Source organism: Squalius cephalus (genome assembly GCF_949319135.1).
Source record: "Squalius cephalus genome assembly, chromosome: 6".
NCBI lineage: Eukaryota > Metazoa > Chordata > Actinopteri > Cypriniformes > Leuciscidae > Squalius > Squalius cephalus.
Window position 1 is genome coordinate 17,138,552 of NC_137127.1, and position 25,821 is coordinate 17,164,372.

The following is a 25,821-nucleotide window of genomic DNA, read 5'->3' on the forward strand; positions in this document are numbered from 1 at the left end:
AGACCTAACCTCTCTCAAATCAGAGAAGGTCTTGGACAGCATGGCAGGGTGTTGTGAGATTTTCCGAAAGCTTGTCACATATCTCAAGGCACTTCATTTCCCATGTGATATCAGAGTAATAACCTATAGATTTTCTGAGAACACAGTGGACAGTAGTGGAACAAGCACACAAATGAAAACCATAAGCTCTTAGCCCTTGACTTAAGTGGCACTGTCACAGCTGTGGGTAAAGATGTCAGCAAATTTAAAGTGGGTGATCACGTTGTGTCTTGTTACCCTGTGGCTGCCACCACTAAAGTAAAGTAGTTCTCCCAGCAGCTGTTCAGGTTCAGTTGCTGTAGCCTACTCATTATTATGTAACCACATATATAAATATAAATATGTGTAAATAAAATCTAAAACATTTTTATTATTATTTTGTGTCACTTTATCGTATATGTTTAGTCTTTTTATTATGATGACATCAGCACCAAGTGAAATTGTCATTTTTTTACTTGATGAATAAAGTTTCTAATGTCTAATTAATTATTCAAATTAATTAATCCACTCTAGAGTGTTGCTCTAGAAAATGTACTGTAAAAAAATAAACATTATAAATATTAGAAGGTTCTGTTGAAATCCTGTCTTTGCTCTTATAAGCTCCGCCCTAATTTGCATGTGTCTGGGATGTAAACACAGCTGAGAGACACTCTTGTGCTACTGACAGCTGGACCTGACACAGAGAGAGAGAGTGAGAGAAAGAACAACTACACATTTAATATACTGTAGGTAGCAAAATGGCCCGTAGACTGTCCGTTACAGAGGAGGATTTCTACTGCCCTATCTGCTGTGACATCTTCAGAGATCCAGTTCTCTTAGCCTGCTCTCACAGCATCTGTAACGGCTGTGTGAAAACCTTCTGGAATCGGCGAGGAACTCAAGAGTGTCCCATCTGCAGAGCTGTATCCTCCACACCCGATCCACCCATAAACATCGTGCTGAGAAACATGTGTGATCTGATAAGAGAAGAAACAACTCAGGACCTTCCCGTAGAGACGGCGGGGTTCTGTAGTCTTCATGGAGAACCTCTTACTTTCTTCTGCGCTGAAGATCAAGAACTAATTTGTGGAAAATGCAGAAATGCATCACATAACAACCACCGCATCCGTTCAACAACAGACACATCACAGGACCTCAGGGTAAGAGCTCAAACTTAAGTGTCAGATTGTCTGGTAACATGATGCTGCACGGCACGCTTTATTTAAACAGTTCATTTTAATTTAACACCATTGAATCAGGTTTCTGGTTCAAATGTGATTGCTTCGTGTTAAATTGACTTGAAACAGTTACTCTTTGACTTAACTTGATTTTTTCATTTTGAAATAACATGTTTCATTCAAGTAACCCAATCAAACTTTCATTTCCCATCATGCTTTGCAAAGAAGATGAGAAAAAAAGTTTATTTTATGTTAGTGGTTTTGGGGGTTACCATTGTGTTTGGTTTGAGGACCTGCTAACAACAATTCACATTGCTTTAACGGTCAATTTTAACATTGAGCTCATTTTTTTGTACATTTGGAGTGCTGTCAATACAGAGAACAACGACAAAAATCGGTGTTGCCTACACCGTGTTATCCTCTTTTTAAAATTTGCACCCTGTTGACTTCAATGGGGCAAGTTAAACCTGCTTTTAGCCTCTTAACATCCTTGATGTGTCATTACAAGTGCACAGGTCATGTGAGTGAATGAGTGATTCCTTCGGAGTGAACGCGGGTCAATCTGACTGCAGATGAGAAAGATATACGGTGGCCCAGTAGTGCACAACACAACGGTATTTAAAAAGCAAACATAAGTTCACAACACAACGAAATTAAGCCACAACACAACGAAATAAAGCCACAACACAACGGAAAATCTACAACACAACGAAATAAAGCCACAACACAACGGAAATGCTCCCGACCACACTAGACGGCTCTCGGAGCGCGATAAAGTTAGTTTGACGCGCTACCACAGCGCTTGATCCCTGAGGGAACGTCTGCCAATTCCTCCAAGTTGTTAAAACGTATAATTTGTATTAATTAAAATTACTTTTAACATTCAAAAACAGACATGTTCAAAATCCAAAGCTTTATTGTATTTGATAATAAACTGACTTAATACAGGTGACTTTTTTCCAATACCCTTAATGTATTTACAGTAAAGAATAATTTTTTTTAGGAAACTTCTGTAAAAGTGTTTTTTTTTTTTTTTTTATCATGTTTCAAAGGTTGTAGTTTCTATTAACCAGACTGACTTACAACAGGTGAAATTGTGCCAATAGCTCCTGCACAGTACAAGATTTGTTTTTTATGCAAACATTAGGCCTAAATCAAGTTTTTTTTTTCATGTCACAAAGCTTGTGGTTCCTAGTGACCAGACTGACTTATTATAGGTGGAATTGTGCCAATACCTTCCTATTTCACCAAATGGCTTTTATTTTTATTTATCAAATTATATTATAATAGATTATACGTTTTAACCACTTGGTGGAATTGCCAGACGTTCCCTTACGGATCATGCGCTGTGGTAGCGCGTCCAAGCATTCTCGAGTAGCCTATAAATCAAATACACAGCTATAATTCATGTAGGTTATTTTGAAGTAATATGTCGATATACACTGTTAAAACTAATCGTGGTATTGATATATTAAGACTGCTGACTCTATAGAACAATGGCTAGGAAAACTAACTCCGAGAGCCCTCAAGTGGTCGGGAGCATTTCCGTTGTGTTGTGGCTTTATTTCGTTGTGTTGTAGATTTTCCGCTGTGTTGTGGCTTATTTCCGTTGTGTTGTAGATTTTCCGTTGTGTTGTGGCTTTATTTCGTTGTGTTGTGGCTTGTTTCCGTTGTGTTGTGGCTTAATTTCGTTGTGTTGTGGCTTAATTTCGTTGTGTTGTGAACTTATGTTTGCTTTTTACATTTCGATGTGTTGTGCACTACTGGGCCACCGTAAAGATATGAATAAAAATGATGTTTATTCAGCCAGCGCACATACCTGTATTTACATCCTGTTTTAGGTCGAAGTCCATAGTAATCGATTGTCGCGTTCACGCGCATGATCATAGGTACTAAACCAATGCGCGTGAACTCGACAATCGATTACTATGGACTTTGACCGAAAACAGGATGTAAATACAGGTATAAGCGCTGGCTAAATAAATATCATTTTTATTCATATCTTTCACATCTACTCCAGTCAGATTGACCCGCGTTCACTCCGAAGGAATCACTCACATGACCTGTGCACTTGTAATGACACATCAAGGATGTTAAGAGGCTAAAAGCAGGTTTAACTTGCCCCATTGAAGTCAACAGGGTGCAAATTTTAAAAAGAGGATAACACGGTGTAGGCAACACCGATTTTTGTCGTTGTTCTCTGTATTGACAGCACTCCAAATGTACAAAAAAATGAGCTCAATGTTAAAATTGACCGGAGTTCTCCTTTAATAAGCCTGCTATGGCAGTGGATGAAACCAGTATCACTCCTTGACTGCCATAACTGAACATCACATGTGTAAAGAAAAGTTATATTTAGTTTGTTGTTATTTAAATCACAGGACTAAACAAGAAGTGATAAATATGATTCATTTGAATAATTCAATTTAAATGAAAATCATTTAAGTTAAACTAAAACCATTCATTCAAGTTAAGTGAACACCGTTGATTCTAGTTAGTTGTATGTTGGGTTTTACTCAATCAAGTGGAACAACTGTCCATGATTATATCATGTTCTTTTGAGCTATTTTGCAATAGTCAAATCAAATGCTTGGTCAAAATGTCCAGCTTGTGGTCAGATTGGACTGATTGCCAGTGTCAGATTTAATGGACTGGAAAAAAGGGTTGAAAAATTAAAGCTGTCTCGTCAAACAGGTCTTAGCATACTAATGGCCCTTATATGACACACATTCACACACTACAAAAACAAAGGTTTGTGGGAACTTTGCTGATAAAGTCAAATATAAGCTGGATAGACCTGATCTATTTTGGATATGCAGGTTTTTAACAAACAACCTGTTTAACAATTGTAAACAACGCTGGGAAAATCATCATGTAACAGATTAACACGGAATGACACGTAGAGTAAACATCTGAGCATCATAGGCTGAAACGATGACATCACTGTTTTCTCCAGAGTGGCTATTTATATAAATGAACTAAATTTATAACTTTTTTACAACAAAAATGAACCATCACCATATCTAAGCACTGCCCACTAAAATCTATATAAACTACAATGTACATTGCCTTAGTTAGACTTGGATGACTACAGCGACGCACAGTGATTTCAAGCACAACAATGGAACTATATATATATATATATATATATATATATATATATTCAAATGTATTTCAGAAATTGATATAAAGCTGAAATAAAATTTCAATTTCATTTAATTTCTAGTATGAGCTCCAGCAGAAACTAAAGGCCTTTCTGGAGAAACTTAGAGTCTATGAACAATTTAAACAGTCCTGGAATGAAACAGCGGAGTACATTAAGGTGAGTATCGGGAGGAAATTCCAACATTTACACAGTACTGTATGGGTGTATATTGTATCAGCCTGATTGTGCTGATATTTTGTGCCTACAGAGACAGAGCCAGCACACAGAGACTCAAATTAAGGAGGCGTTTGAAAAGCTTCACCAGTTTCTAGAAAATGAAGAAGCTGCCAGCCTGACGGCACTGAGGAGAGAAGAAGAACAGAAGAGTGAGATCATTAAAAAGAAGATGGAGGAGATTACATCAGGGATGTTATCTCTCTCACATATTATTGAGTCCATCGAGGAACAACTGAGAAGGAATGACTTCACATTTCTAGTGGTAAGGAGCACTTGGTTTGACTTGTTCCATGATGCTTTTATTCAAAACTACAAGTGTCCCCCCCCCCCCCCCCACATTATATTACATTAAGTTGAAATTACAGAAAGTAATTCGAAAGAAATTATTACTATTATTCTGCAAGGATGCATTAAATTGATAAAAAGTAAAGACATATGTGTTACAAAATATTTCTATTTCCAATAAATTCTGTTCTTTTGAACTCTCTGTTCATCAAAAAATCCTGAAGAAAAATGTATCACGGTTTTCTGATCACATAACATAAATTAATCTTTCTGTTTCTATCTACATTTCTTTTTTCCTAGAACTACAATACTACAATTGAAAGGTAAGAAAATATGTCTTTGCTTAACCTTTATGGTTCTCAGCCCACATCAGTACTGACTCCTAAATGTTGTTTCAGAACAAAGTGTACTCTGCGGGATCAAACCAGACCTTCAGGAATGCTCATCAATGTTGCAAAACATATTGGTAACATAACCTATGAAGTGTCAAAAAAACTACAGGCCAACATTTGTTACAGTAAGTATTGAGCAGTAAAAACCTTCTCATCTGTTCTATTACTGTGTCTTAAAAGTGGGTGAACATCTTTATCTCTATCCCTCCAGCCCCAATAACCCTTGACCCCAACACCGCCCATCCTTATCTGGCCCTGTCGGATGATCTGACTACTATAACTTACACTGATGAGCACTTCCAACAGCTTCCAGAAAACCCGGAGAGATTTGACGGCTACACGAGCATTCTTGGTTCTGAGGGCTTTGACTCAGGGTCTCACTGCTGGGACATCGAGGTTGGCGACAACACTGCCTGGGCCGTGGGGGTGATCACAGAGTCCGCATACAAACTCAGACAGAACCCCTCCAAGACGGGCTTGTGGTATGTGGGCTTCTGCAATGGTAAATACGGGAAGGGCTATTCTCCAAAAATCCTGACCCTTCTACGGGTGAGCCAGAGAATTCAGAGGATCAGGGTGCAGCTCGACTGGGACAAGGGCAAAGTCATTTTCACAGACTCAGGCCATAATATTGGTTTGCATGTGTTTAAACACGCGTTCACTGAGAAAGTATTCCCTTACTTTTATAATCACTGTATGCAACATCCGTTGAGGATCATACCAGTAAAGACAACTGTGGAAGCACACATTTAGAGCCAACACAACTTGAAACTGGTGAAGTTAAGTTGATAGGTTTACTGTGATATCAGTTGAATTAATCCAAAGGAGACAGTAGCATGAGAAGTACAGTACTGCAATAAAACATTTATGACATGACTGCAATATTCAAGCCATCTACAAAAACATTATTTTAACCAGAATCGTTGTTTTTTTGGAGCAATGCTTGCTTACAAGTAGATTTACCTGCAAAGGTATTAAAGAGGACCTAATATGCCCTTTTACAATGGCTTGATTTTGTTTTTAGGGTCTACTAGAATAGGTTTGCGTGCTTAAATGTACAAAAAAAAAAAAAACACATATTTGACATTATTGATGCTTCACCTCTCTTCCCAGTCTGTCAGTAACGCTCTGTTTAGCCCCTCTCTCAATGAAGCCCCTTCTTCCGAAAAGTGCAATGTGCTCTGATTAGTCGGCTGGATCAGTGTGTTGTGATTGGTCAGCCGCTTCGAGTGTTTCGGAAATGTCACGTCCCTCACCATAACTGTCAATTTCATGCCACATACCATCATTGCGTAACAACATAATATGTTAATATGCGGTTCCGAATGTGGATGTATGGATGGATTCTGAACTATACTAGCATACTCTTATTATTTCTGCTATATAAAGATATGGTAAAAATAGTACGAGTAGTATTATAGTATGCGGTTATGAATTCAGCAAGCATCTCTTGGACATGGCAACAACACATTACTAATGCTACTCAACCACCCCTCGCCCCTTTTTTTTTTCTGTCTTGGGTGGGAATTATGGAATATTGAATTATAGAATATTGTGACATTTATGTTCCCAGAATAATTCTCAAGACTGTACAAAATATACAATCGAAGTGTTTCAGGGAGTACAGAAACAGTGTTTTCTAATATAGAGAATAACTCCTTTTGGAGTGACTTTGAAACTTCACAGATTTGTTTTTTCATGCTCAAACAGCAACATTAGCCTACACACTAACGAAAGTTGAAAATGTTAAAAAAAGAAAGAAAAAAGAAAAAGAAAAAAGAGGCAAAACTAACGTATGCCAAAAAAAAAGGAAAATAAAACTAAGGTATGCCACTCCCAAATGTGTCAAAGTAGCCGGACTTGTGTATTTACGGATATGACGAGCACGCACAGACAAGTGACGCAAGTACGCGATTTCACGTGAAAAGCATCTCGCTCTGCCTAAAATATAAGCACTTATAACGGGCTTACTAGTGAATCAGGTAAGACAAAACTTTTGGGAGAAGAATTGGTGGTGTATTGACTCATTATTCAAATTAAGTTTACTTTGAACAACAACAAACAAAAACAAAAAAACATATAGTTATATCGTGCAACTTAAAGGTTTTCCGAGAATCCATTTTATTTTGTAAATAAAGCTCACTAACTGAATTATTTTATGTCATGGAGCAGAAAAAAAAAAGTTTAATGAAAGATTTTAAAAAGAAAAAAGAAAGAGTAACGGTGAACAACTGCACTATTTATGTAAATATTGTACCTGTACCAAGTCAATAATAAAGTGACACTAACAACGAGGTATCTTGATTCAAAGATTTACTTTCTTTCTTGATTTACACTGTAAATCATCAGTGCTGCCACCATTTTAGCTCTGTTCCAAAACCTAGTGAGCTGCATTGCTGTCTGCTACCTACACAGACAGCATCCAAACTGAAAAGGCAACTATATGAACAGGCATAATTAGAAATGTTTCCTGAGCCGCAAATCAGCATATTATAATGATTTCAGAAGGATCATGTGACACTGAAGTAATGATGCTGAAAATTCAGCTTTGCATCACAGTAATAAATGACATTTTAAAATCAAAGCAGAAAACAGTTATTTTAAATTGTTATAATTTGTCATAATGTTATTGTTTTACTGTATTTTTGATCAATCAAATTCATCCTTGGTGAATATAAGAAACCTTAAAAAATGTCACCGACCCAAACTTTTGAAAGGTAGTGTCTATACAGAATATACCTTTGCGTATGGAAGCGTCTGTGGTGTAAAAATTCTAGTTTTTAGTTTTGGAACAGCGCAGCACAATTATTGCATCTTGGAGCCTTTTTTTTTTTACTGAAACATCATTTCAAGTTGTATATTATTGATATTAAGACCTGCTATGACAGACTGTAGCTTGTTGGACTGAATTTATAAAGGATCTGTTTAATCAGCACCATCCACAATTATGGGAGCAATGTACTCAGAATGACGAATTCCAAAGGAGAAGCTGGGAGCTTTGGTTCCTGTGAAAGCAACCTGTTGAGAAAGACAAAGAAAATAGTTTTAGTATACTAATTATTGTTATTTTAAGTAACAGTAGTTTTAGTAGAGAGCAATTCTAAACTAAAAACTGAATATACATACACTACCATTCACAATTTAGGGTCTGTCAGATTTTTTTAAAATGTTTTTGAAAGAATGTTTTTGAAAGTAAGCTCATTTATTTCATCAAAAATACACTGAAAACTATTTCTATTTTAATTTATTTTATATATTAACATTTTATATAATCATATATTAAAATGTAACTTGTGATGAAATAAATGGATTTTTTAGCATCATTACTCGAGTCTTCAGTGCCACATGATCCTTCAGAAGTCATTCTAATATGCTGATTTTTCATTTTTAATAAAAAATCTCACTGACCCCGAACTTTGAAACGGTAATGTATTAAGTACAGACCCTTTCTGGATGGTAGGCTGCAGGTCCTGGTTTCTTGGTAGTGTCCCCAGGCATGAGGTTGCGACCGGTCATGCTGTATTGAGGGGCCTTTTGTCTGTACACACATGAATCTACCACGTTGTAGGTCCCTGGGCCTGGAGTCTGAGAAAAGGATTGTTATCATCTTTGCAAAGAACATAAGAGGTACATACTGTAATGTGTCGGCACCTTCCGAAAATCTTCATGGAAGCTGCCAATAGGACTACGACCACTGAAGGAGACATTTGGACAGGCTGTTTTATTCACGACTTTTGGCCCTAATACTGGGGGGAGCAAGTACGCAGCTGGACCTGGAGACAAGATTATGCACAAACGTCTGCTAACGCATGGGAAACATGACTGTTCTAGTAGTATTGTTGTGTATATCTGTTTGAATCTACCTGGTGTTTGGTCATTGCGGAACAATTTAGTTCTCGCAGAGAGGGAGAACGCAGGGGCCAAGTAATTGGTGGTCTTCATTGCCTTTTCAGGTGAGTAACTGCCTGAAAAAGAAATCAAAAGACAGTTGAACTTTACTGTGTATGTTCTTCATTGTTCTACATTTGCACACAGCTACAAAGCCTGTGTGTTTTTTGTTGTGTGAAATACCTGGGCCAGGGGTCTGGAAGGGCTGAATGTCCTTTCGCCGGCCGTAGACAGAGTACGCAGGGGTTCCGTCCCGACCCATCCTGGTGATGTTGGAGGGAACGAGGTATCCGGGCCCTGGGGAGAAGTTGGCCGGCAAGTCACGAAGGCGCATGCCAAAGCTAAACGCTGGGCCTTTTTGCATCCGCGGGTCATGCTCGTTCATTCCTATAAAGGGCAAAGAAAACCCCCAAAATTGAGATTTACTGCAGGGCACTAGCTAGGTATTTTGGACCCCTGACCCCTTTTTAAAAATAACATTTAAAAATTGTTGTGTGTTCTTAGAATCGTTCCAACCTTTCACCCCATTAGCTCCTGAATTACTGTGTTTATTGTGAATTGTGTGTGTGGCCTAATATCACATAAAATGTCCTCACTAGTTAAAGGGGCTTATAAATCAACCTAATCATGTTTGTGTTTAAATCTAGTGATTTGCACAGGTTTCTATCATGATGGTTACTTTTACAAATAGAGGTTGTGTTATAGAAAACATAATTAACCTGATATAAAATCAGTGGAAGTCTATGAGATGTCCGCACTAATAGTGAAACAAACGTGTGGGCGTGTGTGTGTGTTTAGCCTAAGTTACCAGTTGCCCCTGGGAGAGAATATGCTGGCCCTGGACTGTTATACATTGCAGCGATGGGGCCCCTTGGCCGGTGGGGCCTCCAAGAACCTATCCATACATCCATAGGTGACATGATGTCTGTTTTAAAAAAAATAATATATAGAATTAAAAAATTACAAAATTAATTTGCATTTCTAATTTGATTAAATAGTCAAAACATGTCATAGAGTTCTGTAACAGGTAAGTTAACGTTAACCGTAGCGTGATATCTACAACAAAACATAAAAATATACAACAAACGAAGGAAACACAATAACTTACCTTAAGTGCAAGATATTGATTTTGTAAAGTCAAAGCCACGTTCCTACAATATCATCGCTTAATGGCGACCTTTATCAAACGATAAAAAGTTCCACTTAGATAACTTAAAACGATCGAATTGCGATGCTGAATTACAATATCTGCACAAAATAACTATATTATTTAGCTACATCTAAAAGTAAAATAAAGGAACCAAAATCTGTGCTCAAACTCGCAACTGCTGTACTGTACTTGACGCTTAACGTTATAGCAATTGTTTTCTTTTGCATCTCTATGACGCCGTCGCCTTGGTGATTCTTTGATGTCAGTTTGAGTGACATTCCAATGGAGAGAAGTTCACGAGTAATGCCAATCCACTAACCCGTGCAGTATAATTAATTATTAAACAAACCAAATTCAACAAATGCTCCCCTTAGAGATATTTCAAAGTTTAATACACACATACTGTCTTGTCTATAGACCAGATTACAGACTACTTATACAACACTTATAAAACACATCAATTTCAAAGTTACAACCAGCCTACATACTAAAACGTTTGCCTGCAGTGACCATATAATTATTAGGACACTTAAGCCACACTTAAAATGCGTGTGAATTCCATTACAAAAGATAACAAAATATTAAACCAACTAACGTGCATGCAAATATAAATGAATGAGTGAATTAATTAATGAATGAATAAAGACAACACGGGCACACTTTAGGCCCGTTCACACAAGGACGATAACGATAAAGATATAGTTCTAAAAATCGTTTTCAGTATTAAAGTATACCAGAGTTCAACTTCACAACACAGCTATAACGATAACAGCAGAGAAACGATATAGTTTGAATCACTTTCAGAACGATTTTTCTTCTCATTGGCAGCCAATCAGAATCCATCCTGCTGTAACAAGCTCGAGCATTAAGTGACAAACAAGCACACGCTTAGAAGAATAAACAAAACGATATCCGATGATGTGGATGCTAATATTATCTTTATAGTTATCGTTCTTGGTGTGAACGGGCCCTAAGGCTAAACAGTTCACAAAAATATTTCAATACTCATTAAAAAAATCTAATTCTGCAGATGCAACTAGGCTTGATACTGTACACATTGAAATACATATCAAATAACTTGATCAGTCATACAGTTAATGAAACAATATTTCTTTATGGATATCTTTTTTAGTTTAACACTGATGGCGTTGCAGTATTTGGATGGTGGTTGTGTAGGCACAGCTCTCTCATTGAAGCTCTGAGGACGCGCAACAAGATGCTGTTCCTCTCTATTTCCTCAGGAGGGCGCTGTTATGACACAAAAACATGCAAAAGTTTGTATAATACGTCTCCAGTTACTGCTCTTATTTGTTTGCTATCTTTATTTGTGAAAATTAGCACATGTACACACAAACTTACTCTTGTTAAAGCTCGAATGAGTCTCTGTAGTATAGCATGTTCAAATTGAGGACATTGAACCACCACATGACCCACACAGTCCAGCAAACAGCAGATGGTGTGCCGCTGAGACTAAAACAGCACAGAATTATAAACACACAAAGCTGTATAAGATGAGATACATGTCTTATATGTATGATGCATACTCGTAACTATACAACTGATTACTTTCGATGCTTTTTATGCTTACAAAATGTATATTTACTACATGTATTAAGTCCCACACAATACAGTTCAACATCAAACTGTGGCCAGACTTAGTTCAGATGTTCACCTTGTGAAGTGTGATAAAGGAGTTTTGTGCAGGCCAGGTTGAGGTCAGCCTCTCTATGTCATCTTTATTGAGAACAGGCTCCTGTTAAAAGAAAGCACACCAGCTAAACTATTGCATTTGAAACAATGAGAAAAACCTTTCTAAAAAAAAAATGATAGTTTTTAACAGACATGAATATGTTATCTGTCTTTTTTATCACTGACATAATTTTGTGCCAGAAGTACCATACTGTGACCTCTGACCTTTAGTCTGTCCAGCCAAGTCCATAACAGTGTGCTCAGAACGTCTGGATCTGTTTCCATGACTAATGTAACCCAGCCACATTCACTCAAATTGAGCTCATCCTGCAGAGAATTAAAACAGGTTCAAATCTCTTACATTACCACAATATTTACTCACTGTAATTTCTTTTATTATTTACAACTGTAGTCAAAATCAAGCCATACATACTATACCTGCAAGCCCGCTGCTCTTTTCAATACAGTGTCCACTGGAGGACGCTGTTGTGCCATTGCCTTAGCGACAGCTCTCGATAATGACGACTGATCTAATGTATAATCCTCTCGTCGTAACTTTAAAAAAACATCCACAACATTTGCACAAAGGTAATACAAAATAAAAGTTCTAAAAACCATTCAGGCAGTGATCTTATATGCAGGAGAAAAAAAGACAGACATTTTAATTTGTTTCACACTGACCTCGAGGTTTGAGCTGAACTTTAGGAAAACTTGAGGTTTCTTGGTTGTACATTTCGTCTTCTTGTTAACAGTCTCATTATATGAGTGAGGAGCTGATGTTCCATTGCTTTGGTCTGTCATCAGGATATGAGGAATCTTTTGGGATTCTGTTAGGATTCTCTGATCTTTTGATGGACCGATTTCCCCATTGCTCATTTTTTGGAGTCCACCAGATTGAGGAGAGTAATGTGAGAACATGAAATCCTTGCAGAGACAAGATTTCAAATGTCATGTATCGTATTTTAATATATTTTAAAATGTAATTTATTCCTGTGATGCAAAGCTGAATTTTCAGCATCTTTACTCCAGTCTTCAGTCACATGATCTTTCTAAAATGGCAGCTAATAAACATCATCAATTTTGAAAACAGTTGTGCTGCTTAATATTTTTGTGACACTGATACACTTACAAATAAATGCTGTTTTTTTAAAAAACTTTCTATTAATCAAAGAATCCTAAAAAAAAAAATATATAGATAGATAGATAGATAGATAGATAGATAGATAGATAGATAGATAGATAGATAGATAGATAGATAGATAGTGAGCACCAATAATTGATAATTCAGCATAAAATCAGCATATTAGAATGATTTAACAATGATCATGTGGCACTGAAGACTGGAACAATCGCACAATAAATTATATTTTAAACAATATTAAAACTTTTATTCGAAATAGATTTTTTTTTTAGTAATAATTCAATTATTAATAATTCAAATTTTCAACATCGGTGATAATGTGGGTGCATTTAATCCTGAATTGATTCATCAGATTACTTCCACTTTATGAAAAATGTATTTTTATTATTTTCTGAAATTCCAAAATACAGCAAATCTTGCTAAAAAAAAAAAAATGATTAGCTCTCACCTCAATGATGGTAATCTTGCTGAGATCTGATTCGCTGTAGCTTCGCTTGTTTAGCAGGACGTCTCTCTTCCTCTCCAAGAACCCGAATGGCTCGTCCCAGGACTCGCAGGAGAACATTCTGCTCGAGCCTCGCCTTTCCTTCAAAGCAGGAAGGTTCCTCTTCAAAAGTGTCTCCTTCACTGCCTTCTTTAGAGCCAAAATGTTCACCCTCTTCTCCAGTTCTCTCTGGACCTCTGAAGGACTGGAAGCTCCCTGGGTTATAGTGATCAGCATGCTGCAGAGGACGTGCAGGATCTTGGGTGTGTGTTTGAGTGTTCGGGCCTCTTCCCCGTGCAGCAGAAGGGCCTGACGCAGGAGGTACTGCCGAAGACTGAAGGAGGAACCGTGGCGCACGTTCAGACACGGGAATTGGGCCAGCTGAGAGCTCACCAGCCGGGCGAAATCAAACACCAGATTGATCTGTGATCGAGTCTGGATTGAACGAGGCCTTTTGATCCGGACGTAGTGGACAGCTTCACTAGCGCTGATTCGACAGGTGTAGACTAGATAGCATGCGATAAGAACACCTGTAAAGCAGGATGGATATTAAAGAGAATAGAATGTCACTAAATTTACATTGAAAGTACTGATATAGAAATTGCAACTCGCCTGTCCTGCCTAATCCAGCATGGCAGTGAACAGCCACCTTCCCTTCCTGCACAGAGAAAGCCAAAACCTTCACGGCATCCACCATCCCCTCCAGAGAAGACACTCCAAAATCAGACATCCCAAAATTATAGAAAAAAACTGTCAGACAAAAAAGGAATATAATTCAGTAATTCATCAGCTAATTTATTGGGTAAATCTCAAAAGGAACATGTAGGTCATATTTCGTTGAATGGCATGAACCATTCATATATTATTAGGACCAATACATATTGTATATGTTTGCATTGTGACATAATTTTCATGATAACATATTATATATTATAATAGCACCATTCAAAAGTTTGGATAGAAATGTAATTTAAAATTAATTTTAAAACAGAAATTAACACTTTTATTCAGCAAGGATGCATTAAATTGCATGAAAGTGGCAGTAAAGACATTTATAATGTAATATATATATATATATATATATATATATATATATTTCAAATAAATCCTGTTATTTTAAACTTTCTATTAATCAAAGAATCTTTGATTAGTTTTCCACAAAAACATTAATCAGCACAACTGTTTTCAACATTGTTAATAATAAAAAAAATAGCAACATTTTATTTTTTTAATATAATTTAATCATTTTTATAATTTAAAGAAGGGGAGAGGTATATATATATATATATATATATATATATATATATATTTATATATTATGGTAATAAGAATTATAAGTGGCACAATGCAAAACATATATATTTTGTATCCTATTTTAAAATATTTCTTTCTTTCTTTTTTGTTCTTGACAGGTTTTTGCCTTTACAGTCTATGGTTTTTGCATGTGTTTTGCTCACTTTGGCTGTCCATAAAGACCTGAGGTGAATATGTGAACCCACTGTCAGGCTCCAGAGGAGGGCCGCAGTGAGCATGTTCCCCTGGGAGCTGCATATTAATAATGGATTTAATGTTCAACCTGTAAGCACACACATACACTGCCAATTATTAACCAGAAACATCCCCCTGCAGAGTGTAAGTAAATATTAAACATCCTGATTAGGACTGTATTAAATAACACTCACTGTTTGAACTGTTCTATGATGCTGTATCTCTTGATGAGATATGTAGAAGGTCGTGCCATTGCAATAATGTCATCCGTCACCCTAAATACAAAGTGAGAAATAAACACATGCAGTGAATATGTGCATGGCTATGTAAGGATATTCTATAAAGTAAAGAAAGCGGGACATTTTTAATTAGGACGCAGTGTGACCATCTAAAGTGACATTTTATATTTATGCATACATGCATACAAATTCTTTCACATATACAGTTGCAATCAAAATTTGTTAAACCCTCTTGACCGGCAAGACGAGAACAACATTTTATGAAAACAATTCAACAAAATCGCCTTTCAGTAAACTATTATAGAAAGTTAAGTTGTAGAAAATAGAATAGAAAGTAAAGGGCGTAAAGTTGATGAAAAATAAAAGAAAAAATTATTCAACTCCCAAAAGTCACATTTTGTGCAGAATCATTATTCTTTATAATCTCCAATAAACACTGCCTGTAAGCGCTTAGAAGCTTCTGTCACCTCTCTACTGCAATCATGGCCCATTCCACGCTTAAAACGCTTCCAGATCACTGATAATCTTTGGTTTTTACGTTACCACTTTCTTCAAATTCCACCAAATATTTTCAATGAGATTTAAATCTCCAGACTGCACAAGCCACTCAAGACCGTTCTATGACTGATTCCTGATCCAAGCTTCAGTAGATTTGGATGTATACTTTGAGATGACTGTCCTGCAGGAAATTACATTTATCATCAAGCTTCAGTTTCTGCACTGAAGGCATCCCCATCTTTGCAAAAATGGCTTGATGCTTCAAAGAATTCATGATGTCCTTCATACAGTCAAGATTTCCACTTCCTGAAACAGCAAAGCACCCCCATAACATGACTGGACCACCTCCATTGTTGACCATGGAGATGGAGTTCTTCTGCTCATAAGCTTTGCCTTTTTTGCACCAGATATATCAAAGATCCATGGGTACAGAAAGTTCCAGTTTGGTCACATCACTCCATAAAACATTCTTCCAGAACTCCACAGGTCTATCCAAATGAATGTAAGCATATTCAAGTCAGCCTTTTATGTTCTTTATGTTCACATGCACAGGCTAAATGTATGGATGTGTAACAGCACAAGCTATTTTGCGTTTCCAAAAGCTTAATTGTGTTTTAACACAGTTGTGTACAATACAACTAAGTGACTTAAAAACAGCAGCGTTGAATAATTATGAAATAGCTATATTACAAAAAAAAATCCTATAACTCAAAAGCATTACATTATATACTGACATTATCACTTATTTTGCCACTAAATTTTTTTGTTATAGATGCATTTTTTTTTTTTTAAACACTATCTTTAGAAAAGCTTACATTTGTAAATTGTTACATTCTCCGGGGGGTTGAATAATTTTGATTGCAACTGCGCATTCATGTTCTCAGATATAACCATTCCTGTATGTTTGGTGTGTCACTTCTAACACTAAATCACTCAGTCAATAGAACAATGTTGGCCTCACCAGCTGCTAAAGACTCCTTCAACGGCCTGCTGGCTCGTGCTCCAGCACGCCGGACCCTCATAGCGGCAGTCTCTCCCCCCACAGGCCAGAAGACAGATGATCTTAGGAGGAACAGCCTTCACCAGACTCTCCCTGGCCTGAGAATATGATGGTCTGGGCACTGGAACTTGTGAAATCATGGAGGACAGGAGAGGAAAGGAGGGAAACTAACAGCAAATGACTGCTTCTATATGCACTAATGGCTTAAAATGTAGCAGGCCATTATGTGGATATGCTGTGCTTTGGAAATTCAGCTGAGGAATACTATGATGGGAATACAGACAGAAAACATGCACACTTGCAGTCAATGACAGAACTGTCAGTTTCCTCCTACTATATACTAACAAGACAAGAAATGAATTAAAATAAGAGAAGAGCAGTCAAGCTAATACACTATAATCACTGCACCGCCGCCATGTTAGCTGACCCACATTTTAAGCCCGATGAATTATCTCCAGCTCTGAGCTTTTCTTTATTGATCATTTTGACAGTCAAAAAAAAAACAAAAAAACTGACTTACCCATGTGGCTCCATCCAAAGAAAGAGTTCAATGTGAGAGGCGTACATGGAGATGGCATGACAAACATGTAGAGAGAATGTTACATGGCTATACTGCATACAGGTACATGTTCATGCCTCAAAGCTGACCCAGCGATTGGCTTCTAATCCTTATTAAGTGTCATAAACACATTAGTGGATAGACATTCACGATTCGTATTAACTCTAATGGTCCAGCAGTCTGTATCTACAATATACCTACCAAACCACAAGAAATATTTTTCTCATGTGCATTTTGCTTAATCAAAGGAACTTTTGAAAACAATTGCAAAGTTTTCTTTGGTCTGAATTAAGTTACCCTTACAAAAAAGAAGATTATTCAAGTGTGCTATTAATAGACTTCTTATATACTAAAAATAAGAAAGTATACTTTATATATATATATATATATATATATATATATATATATATATATACTTCTCAGAAATATACTTGTACTTAAAGTATACTTAATAAAATTAACTTGAATTCTACTTCTTTTTTGTAAGGATACCCTTGCGAAAAAAAAAAGTATACTTCAGTATACTGCAATTAGAGAATTGAGATGTCCTTCAAGATGGCTGAGCTCGATTGGTTTCCGGGTTTTCTTATAAGGGATACTGCACCTGTACTACAAGTGAACTTAAAATGATCCAGTTTACTATTTTATTACTTTTAGTAAACAATTTTAGTTTATGAAAGTACACTTTGAAGTATACTCTCTCTCAGTAAACTACAAGTTTAGTGCTTTTATACAAGTAGCCTATAGTCTACTTGTAAATTTTCTTTAGGTGAACATAACATCATACTTATAGTTTACTATTGTATTAATATATTATTTTTGCACTTTAAGTATACTAATGTTCCTATTTAGGTATTATTATTTTTATACTTGAAATATATCTTTAACTGTACTTTTAACTCTTTCCATTTAAAAACATTTTATTCTAGCTTCATGCTTCCTTTTTTATCAACACTTGAAAGTGGGTACGTTTCATTAAAAAAGTAACATTTTAAACAAAAAGCGACACGTTTCAGCTTTTCAATCTTTTCAGCAGAATCACGTTTTTGTAAAAAGACTCAAATGTCGATGATCAAAAACATAGATGGAGTAACGTTAGATCGAGTCCATCAACACCCCCAAAGCTTCACAGTCGTTAACCCTTCCTGTGTCGACATTTAATCCGGTAACGTTAGGCAGTCTTGAACTTAAAGGCTGTTTACTGTTTGTTTGATGATCCCATTATTTTATATTTTATATAATCTTCTATCACCTGTCTCTGCATTTTCTTCGCCTGTGTTTTTTTGATCCGGAGATTCTGTACTAGAAGATATGTAATAGCGCCCCTACCTTATAACAGTGAAAACATGGATAGGCGGAAAATACTCATAATTTAGTCCAGGCGTTTTAAGCCAAAATGGGGGTCAACCGAGAACAAATTGCAACAGAATCAAACTCAACTGATTTTGTATCCTCAATATGTCCTGAGTAAGGAAAAAAAAAAGCCCCATTCCATTCAGGGTTCCATTCAGACCTTAACATTTAGTCTTTTACTGTTATATGTCAACAGATTCAACAAGACATTTTCTCCTGGCTGTACCCAATGTTTAGATCTGTTGTGGTATTTATGCAAATTAGCACATCTGTAATTAGATTATGCACCGTTTGTCCATTTTAACAAACAATTAAAAAAAAACTTGTAATACATTTTTTGTTTGTCTTGATATAAGTAATCATCTCAGTAATTTTCATGGTGATATCTAAAGGTTACATTTTTTACCCTATTCATGTGAGAAAAATAATGAAAAGGCGCATGAATAGGCTATATTTGGGTCTTTTTCGGAACTTTCCCCTAATGGGATTTTTCTGGGCTTTTTTTTTCCTTACTCAGGACTTATGGAGGATACAAAATCAGTTGAGTTTGCTTCTGTTGCAATTTGTTCACCCTTTTTTCCTAAAACGCTTGGACTAATTAGGAACATAATGTTTTCTTTATACATGTAAAGAAAAAAAAAATTTTTTATTAGTTTCATACAATGTAAGTTTATAAGACTGTATGTTAAACTATGTGGAAAAAAGAATTTAATAGGCTACTCAAACAAAAGAGTAAACACATCTACAAGCTAAGCATACTAATTATACTTTAATAGGTAATATAAAAAAGATATTTAAGTAATCTAATCTTGATCAAAAGATTGACTACATGTATAGTCCAAATAGACTTTTCTGTCAGTAAGTCAAGTATACTTAAGTGTAATTTTAAGTTTATTTCTGAGAAGTACATAAAAAGCATTCTTATTTTTAGTTTAAAAGAAGTATACTATTAATAAACTGAAATAAGCATAAATGAATGCTCAATGTAGCCAAACAAATGAGACCATAGCAATGAGACAAGCAACAACAAAAAACACAAACTTTTTCTTTTCTTTTTTCACAACATACTTTATTTAGGGGAAGTTACCGTGTAGCTCATTAGAACGTTTTGTATTCAGGCAGACAAATGCACAGATATCCATCTGCAATCATGACATTCTGAAGAACATCATTGTAAAAACTAAATGCATCACTTTCTAATGATTCCCTGCCACACAACCAAGAATCTAATTAGTGCTCAATAGGATATGAAGGCCTCTGATGTTGTGTTACATCTATTAAGCTTCATTTCGGGGCTAGACCTGTTCTGTATGAAATCATATCTCATTACAGGTATGTTACATATGTTGTGTAACTTTTGTTCAACAGCACTGCAAAAACACCTGTGCGTGAGATTTAGCAGTGTGTCATATTGTGAAGTGTAAGTAAGGTATCTGAACCAGTGGATTCAACGAAGTCAGCACAACTTGCAGAACCGTTGTGCCTGTGAACCCTATCCCGGTGAACATGTAATCTCGCTATTAGCATGCTCTCTATAGCCGAGTGCCATTGACATGGCATCAAGTGAGATAAAAGAAAAATAATAATAATAAAACAGTGGGCTTTTACCACTGACCCTGATCCGCTGCTCCAGAAACCTTCTGTTAGTTATACTGGAGAGCTTTGAATCAAGCAGCCATAGTCTGAATATATCCTTACAACAAATACACCTGGGCTTCAAAGGGGCATTGACCTCCCAAATGTGAGCAACATAGTACATCCATTTGTACATTTTCAAAATGCCCATTAAGCCCATCTCTGTTTGTATTTTAATGGATTTTTGACTACTGTAGACCTGTTGCAGAAACAGTCAGTCCTGCTGAAATAACTTGGAGTCATGTGCGTTGCTCAATGGCACAATGGTGATTGAGGACGATTGTGATGACAGAAATAACTGGCTCACATCTTCCAGCCTCTTGGAACAGCAGCTCTTTAACCATGAGGTCATCACCTCTCCATGTACATTTCATTCTTCTCTCCATGGTTTCTTCAGGGTTGCACAAACAGACACAAAAGCAGAGCCAGTCTGAAGAAAAGCGATGGTGCTGCCACTGCACAGCGGGTAAGTTGCGAGGTCCATCGTTCCTATGGAGGATCATGGTCTACGTGTCAGGTTTGCCATGGACACACATGGCGCGGGAGGTGCTTGAGTCGTGACATTTGTCACAAAAGAATCTGTGTGTTTCTTTGGCTGCTGCTTGCTTGTATCAGCAAGTACACACAGTTCATGGATCCAGCGTACTATTGGGTCTCTTTCTCAACACTGGCTGCATCAAGGTCTGAAGCAGTTGCCAACCCCTGGCAGCCGACAATTACTCCAGCACCTCCATCATCTTCATCATCATCATCTTCATCATCATCCCCTTCATCACTCTCCTCGGAAAAGATCTGTTGACACAGGACAAACACGGTTGCTTAGATAATGTAAAAAAAAAATGTTCACTCCACTTAACGGTACACTATATAACCTTTGCCACATTAGTGGTTAATTAACTGCATGTGTCATTGTCTCTAGTCCGCAGGTGCTGGGCTACTCCGCAGCAGTTGTCATCCCGCCCGGTTTAAAATAGTCAGAATATAAACACTTGTTATAGGCGTACTAAAAAAAAAGTTACATTGTGTACCTTTAACTTAAAGTTATTATTTTGCTTTGCCTTAGTTAAGTTGTATGTACTTCAAATATTAAGAATTTTCAACTTGACAAGTTATTGCCAAATCTGGCAGCCCCCACTCCATATATACATACAGCACTTGATATAGGCCTATATAGAGAGAGCAAGTACAGTCAGTTTCATATAGGAAGACATATAAGGAAGATTCTAGAGTCATCCCATCTAAAACATTAGAAAACCTCTGGCACACCCTCTTCAACAACTACAGGGGTGGGGTGAACACAACAAACATGAATTGAGTTTAAGATGCCACACACAAACAAAGGATTATAATGTAGTTAAAATGTATATGTATCTGTTATAATAGGCTATTACAGCAGAAACTATTGTGTCAATTATTCCAACAAGACAGATTAATGCATATGTCCTTAAAAAGTATGTTATCTGCAGTAAAGTTTGTAAAGACAATGTGTAAAAGACAACCTAATGTCAAACCTAAAACCACACGTTGTGTGATTCAAAATGGTTGCTGAAGTGGAAAAGTTAGACTACTTTATAATATAATTTAGAAAAATGCAAAATCCTACTAGGATACACCTCTAACATAAACAGCATTGCACATCACTTCAAAAATCATGTATTCGATTGTTGTCACGACCATATGATTGAAAACTTGCATACTTAACTATGAATTCACAGGTTAGAAAAAATATTAACAACAAACCATAAAGCTTACCATTCTTTTGATTTGTTTAAGCTTCAGAGCAGCAGCAGAGTTCATGCAGAAAAAGAGATATTCCTCCATTATTTATACTCCAGAAAGAAAACGGATCACACCTCATCAGAGAACGCCCATGTCAGCAGCCAATCCGGTGCAGGCACATTACATTCGATGTTTTCACAGAAACGAAACTTTGCTTGTGAGGGAGTTTCTGAATCATGTGATTTATCATAACAATTCAGAACACGGCTGTATGCTATTATTATGTAAGATAAGCAAAGACAGTCTTGTTGACATTATAGGAAGAAACTGTGAGAGTAATTAAGATTATATTCTGTCACCCCATTTTAAACCTATAACACACCCTTTTAGATAAACACATTCCCTACAGAGTTGAGTGAACAACACAAAACAACATTTACGTTTTACATGTATTAATTTAGCAAGCAATTTTATCCAGAGCGACTTACAAAATGAGGAACACAACTAATTTATCATAAAGAGGCAATACAGTTTCAGAAATCGTTTAGAAGCTAACAGGGAGAGATTAAGAAAAAGTTTATTAAGTGCTGACGGAAGAGATGAATTATCTGTTCTGCTGTTTCTTGAATATGATTAAATGATTTTGTGTCTCTTAGTCAAGATACTACAAGACTATGGAAGCAATATTCAATTTGAAATGTAATAATGTGCAAATGACAATGCAATAGGTAAAATGGCAATCCATTTCTGTATTTACATTTACATTTTCCATTACATTTGTGCAACGTTTGGTGCAAAATGAGAATGATAATTCAATTATAATTTACTTTTGCCATTTCAAACACTAGTTTTAATATGTAAATTGAATACATATTTTAATGCTTTATAAGTTGCAAAATGAAAATGTATTACAGAAATTATTAGATATGTTTGATATGTTCAAGCAAAAACTGTTGCAAAATGATCATTTAAATGTTATTTTTCTGAATTGTATTTACACTCACAGTTAAGACACTTGCGATTGAATATTCTAAAACTTGCTGAAAATACAATATGAGAATTAACTGCACAATTACTAGAAATTTGTACTTTGAATATTATACAAATTGCATGCATACAATATATAGATATGTGTGTGTGTGTGTGTATATATATATATAATTATTATATATTATTATATTAAAGCTGTCAAATCGATTAATCGTGATTTATCACATCTAACATAAAAGTGTTTGTGTTTACATAACATGTGTGTGCATATATTATTATATTTATATAATCCCTAAAAATATTCCCATATTGGCCTATACTGTAAGATGTGCTATCGTTAGTAAACACATCATAAAAAAATGGACAAATGAACAAAAAATAAACACAGCACAATATGGACTTTTGTTGCGGATTTTGCTATTTTTATTTAGGTTTTTTTTTTTTACATTTTGTTCCGGGGCTTTTGTTTTATCAGCTGGGCCCCGGACCAACCGAACCAAGCAATGCAGAAGATTTCACCAAAAAAGACACTTCTTCATTTCAGTTTACTTTTCATTTGTAGCATTATTCATAAGACAGCAATGTCAAAGAGGTTTCTCGGTTCACTTTTAGCATTATGCATTGGTAGGATTTTTTTCTGGTTGGTTTTTCACTTTGTATAGACTTTGTTGTAGACTTGAGGCTTCGCGTAAGATGTCAGGCTTCGCAGCATTACGGCGCTGGCCTCTGCGCATCTAGACACCAACGCAAAACAGAGAGTTTCCCCTCTGAATGTTGCTGGGCCAGATGACCCCGCCCGTGGCAGCGAGGATTTACATGAGATCCGCCTCCTTCATGATGCTACAACAAACAATAAAACCATTCAGATACAGGAACTGCAGATGGTGTCAAATACCAACATTTGGTACAATTATATAACAATATTGCATTTGAAAGAAGTCATTTAGATGTAACATTGCGAGGTTTGTTTGTTTAGTTCACTAATGTCTTTTACAGTATAGATTAAAAAAAAAAGTTTGAAATATCTGGTATACTCACACATTAGTGTGACGAGATCACTCAAGGTTTCATGGCGTCTCCAGAGGAACCACCATAGACCTGTTAAGAGGATTCAGATTCCAGGTTACACAGCGACAAACCACCAAAATAAAATTTGCATTACAAAATCCTTTCATTGTGAAACACTTTAAGAAAACTTTTTATTCATTAAAGTTATTCATTATTCGTAATAGTAATTGTGAGAAATTATCTCTTACCCTGTTGATCCATCAGCAAGAGGCTCTCATAAAGGACAGATCAATGTGTGTCGCTGTAATTTATACTGGTACGCTGTTCCCGCCCTCAACTGATCTGAGAACTGCTGTTGCCCTGGTTTTCATAGGTTTCGATTTCTCTGTAAGTTTCTGTTCTTCTGTCTGCCCATCCCTCTACAGGACGGGTTTGTTATTCTTGGTGAATGACACAGCATTTTTGTTAATACTTCATTAGTTAATATAATATCCACTAAAATGAACTCCTCTTTGCTAAGATAACACATTTTTCTGACTGTTATGTCCCAGGTCATATATTTATTTTTGTTTTATTTTATTGTGAATGTGTGTGTTGATATTTCTCCTGCTGGCTAACAGCCTGCTGGGAAATGTTGTTTTCCTGCGCTTCTCCCTATCCTCTAGTCTAGAGGAGCCTGTATTTAAGCAGAAGGAACTGGTTGTGCAAAGAAAGACACTGAGCTATATTGTTTTAAGAAAACCTGTTGCTCCTGCTGTGGTGGCAGCCAAAGTTGATGTGTTGTAGTTTTGTTATTGATTGAGAAGCAGGGAGGTGGGTGCTATTTACCCTTTTCTCAGGTTTATAAGGAAGTCAGGGAAGAGTTTTGTTGTTTACTTGATAGATTTATTTCGACTTCCTTACTACCAGTTTACTTTATCTTTGTTATTTTGACCTTATCCACTCAAGCTTCTTTACTTGTTTCTTTTGAAATTATGAACATCATCTGCAAAGACCTTGTAAATAAACCCTTGAGAAGTATTTAATTTGTGTGATGAGTGGTGGTGCAGTCATCTCTCTTATTTTCTTGCTCTTTTGATCTCATTGGTACGTTTTTGATATGCTACCGCCCAATCATGCCAATGGGATGCATCACTGACCAATTGCTTTGCATCCCTTTCTAGGATCAGAACACTTGTTTAATTATAAATATTGTTTGAGAATATTAAATATTGGGGCTGGTAGAAATCTGACTTGGGAAATTTCAACAGCTCTCAAATTTAAACTGTACTTGTCAGTATTTGTCAGGATACAGGCACGGAGACAGAGATAAGTGAATCCAAACACAGCTTTATTCAAGTTGACAATAGTGCAAGGTGAGTATTCAGTGAGTTCAAATGCAGATTCAGTGAAGATCACTCGGTGCAGGGCAGACAGCAGGTAAGCATGTTCACTTCAGGTTTGTAGATACCAAACAGTCACAGTTCATAAATAGGCTACTTGTCTTTTCTCTTTCAGATGCAGTCAATAGTAAGCAAGCTCGGAGGAAACACTGGAAGCTCGGGAGAACAACGGATCACAGGCAATAGGAAATCAAACAGGATTCCTGGAGACAGCAGAACAATGACACAGAGGTTAGTGTTTCACAGGTGAGTATACGTTACATCTTGGAAGCATCAGAGTTTCAGGAGACAACAGCTCATGGTCTATTCCTGTTGGAGGCTTGACCATGAACTGGGGCTATGG

At 36.4% G+C, this 25,821-nt stretch overlaps 3 protein-coding genes and 2 long non-coding RNA genes across 9 annotated transcripts; 1 reads left to right on the forward strand and 4 right to left on the reverse strand.

Moving 5' to 3' along the window:
* Positions 1–684: 684 nt before the first annotated feature.
* trim35-30 (tripartite motif containing 35-30) lies at positions 685–6,044 on the forward strand. The gene is made up of 6 exons (XM_079874294.1): positions 685–1,178; positions 4,423–4,518; positions 4,610–4,840; positions 5,164–5,186; positions 5,262–5,380; positions 5,467–6,044. Exons 1-6 carry the CDS (start codon positions 777–779, stop codon positions 6,006–6,008), a joined length of 1,413 nt encoding a protein of 470 aa, XP_079730420.1. The 5' UTR covers positions 685–776; the 3' UTR covers positions 6,009–6,044.
* A 164-nt stretch (positions 6,045–6,208) lies between these two features.
* cimap1b (ciliary microtubule associated protein 1B) lies at positions 6,209–10,382 on the reverse strand. The gene is made up of 7 exons (XM_079874295.1): positions 10,252–10,382; positions 9,952–10,068; positions 9,327–9,530; positions 9,119–9,220; positions 8,907–9,028; positions 8,700–8,840; positions 6,209–8,273 (listed from the first exon to the last, which is right to left on the reverse strand). Exons 2-7 carry the CDS (start codon positions 10,061–10,063, stop codon positions 8,181–8,183), a joined length of 774 nt encoding a protein of 257 aa, XP_079730421.1. The 5' UTR covers positions 10,064–10,068; positions 10,252–10,382; the 3' UTR covers positions 6,209–8,180.
* Positions 10,383–10,534: 152 nt separating this feature from the next.
* LOC307160306 (protein tyrosine phosphatase domain-containing protein 1) lies at positions 10,535–17,488 on the reverse strand. Of its 5 annotated transcripts, XR_013821527.1 has the most exons (13): positions 17,353–17,488; positions 16,794–17,096; positions 15,290–15,370; positions 15,065–15,183; positions 14,220–14,357; positions 13,572–14,137; positions 12,664–12,906; positions 12,421–12,537; positions 12,208–12,309; positions 11,966–12,046; positions 11,653–11,763; positions 11,263–11,541; positions 10,535–10,952 (listed from the first exon to the last, which is right to left on the reverse strand). XR_013821527.1 is itself a non-coding variant. In XM_079874291.1 (12 exons), the coding sequence occupies exons 2-12, from the start codon at positions 16,970–16,972 to the stop codon at positions 11,422–11,424; spliced, it is 1,857 nt and encodes a 618-aa protein (XP_079730417.1). In that variant the 5' UTR covers positions 16,973–17,096; positions 17,353–17,488; the 3' UTR covers positions 10,535–11,421. The 5 variants fall into 5 exon arrangements, 4 of the variants coding, with proteins under 4 accessions (XP_079730417.1, XP_079730419.1, XP_079730416.1 ...); XM_079874291.1 differs by having other exon boundaries at positions 10,535–11,541; XM_079874293.1 differs by having other exon boundaries at positions 10,535–11,541; positions 15,107–15,183; positions 17,353–17,466.
* A 2,449-nt stretch (positions 17,489–19,937) lies between these two features.
* On the reverse strand, positions 19,938–22,235 carry LOC307160430. Its single transcript, XR_013821542.1, has 2 exons — positions 22,132–22,235; positions 19,938–21,171 (listed from the first exon to the last, which is right to left on the reverse strand). It is a non-coding gene; the product is annotated as an uncharacterized lncRNA (long non-coding RNA).
* A 1,384-nt stretch (positions 22,236–23,619) lies between these two features.
* LOC307159834 lies at positions 23,620–24,500 on the reverse strand. The gene is made up of 3 exons (XR_013821455.1): positions 24,345–24,500; positions 24,127–24,186; positions 23,620–23,928 (listed from the first exon to the last, which is right to left on the reverse strand). It is a non-coding gene; the product is annotated as an uncharacterized lncRNA (long non-coding RNA).
* Positions 24,501–25,821: the final 1,321 nt, after the last annotated feature.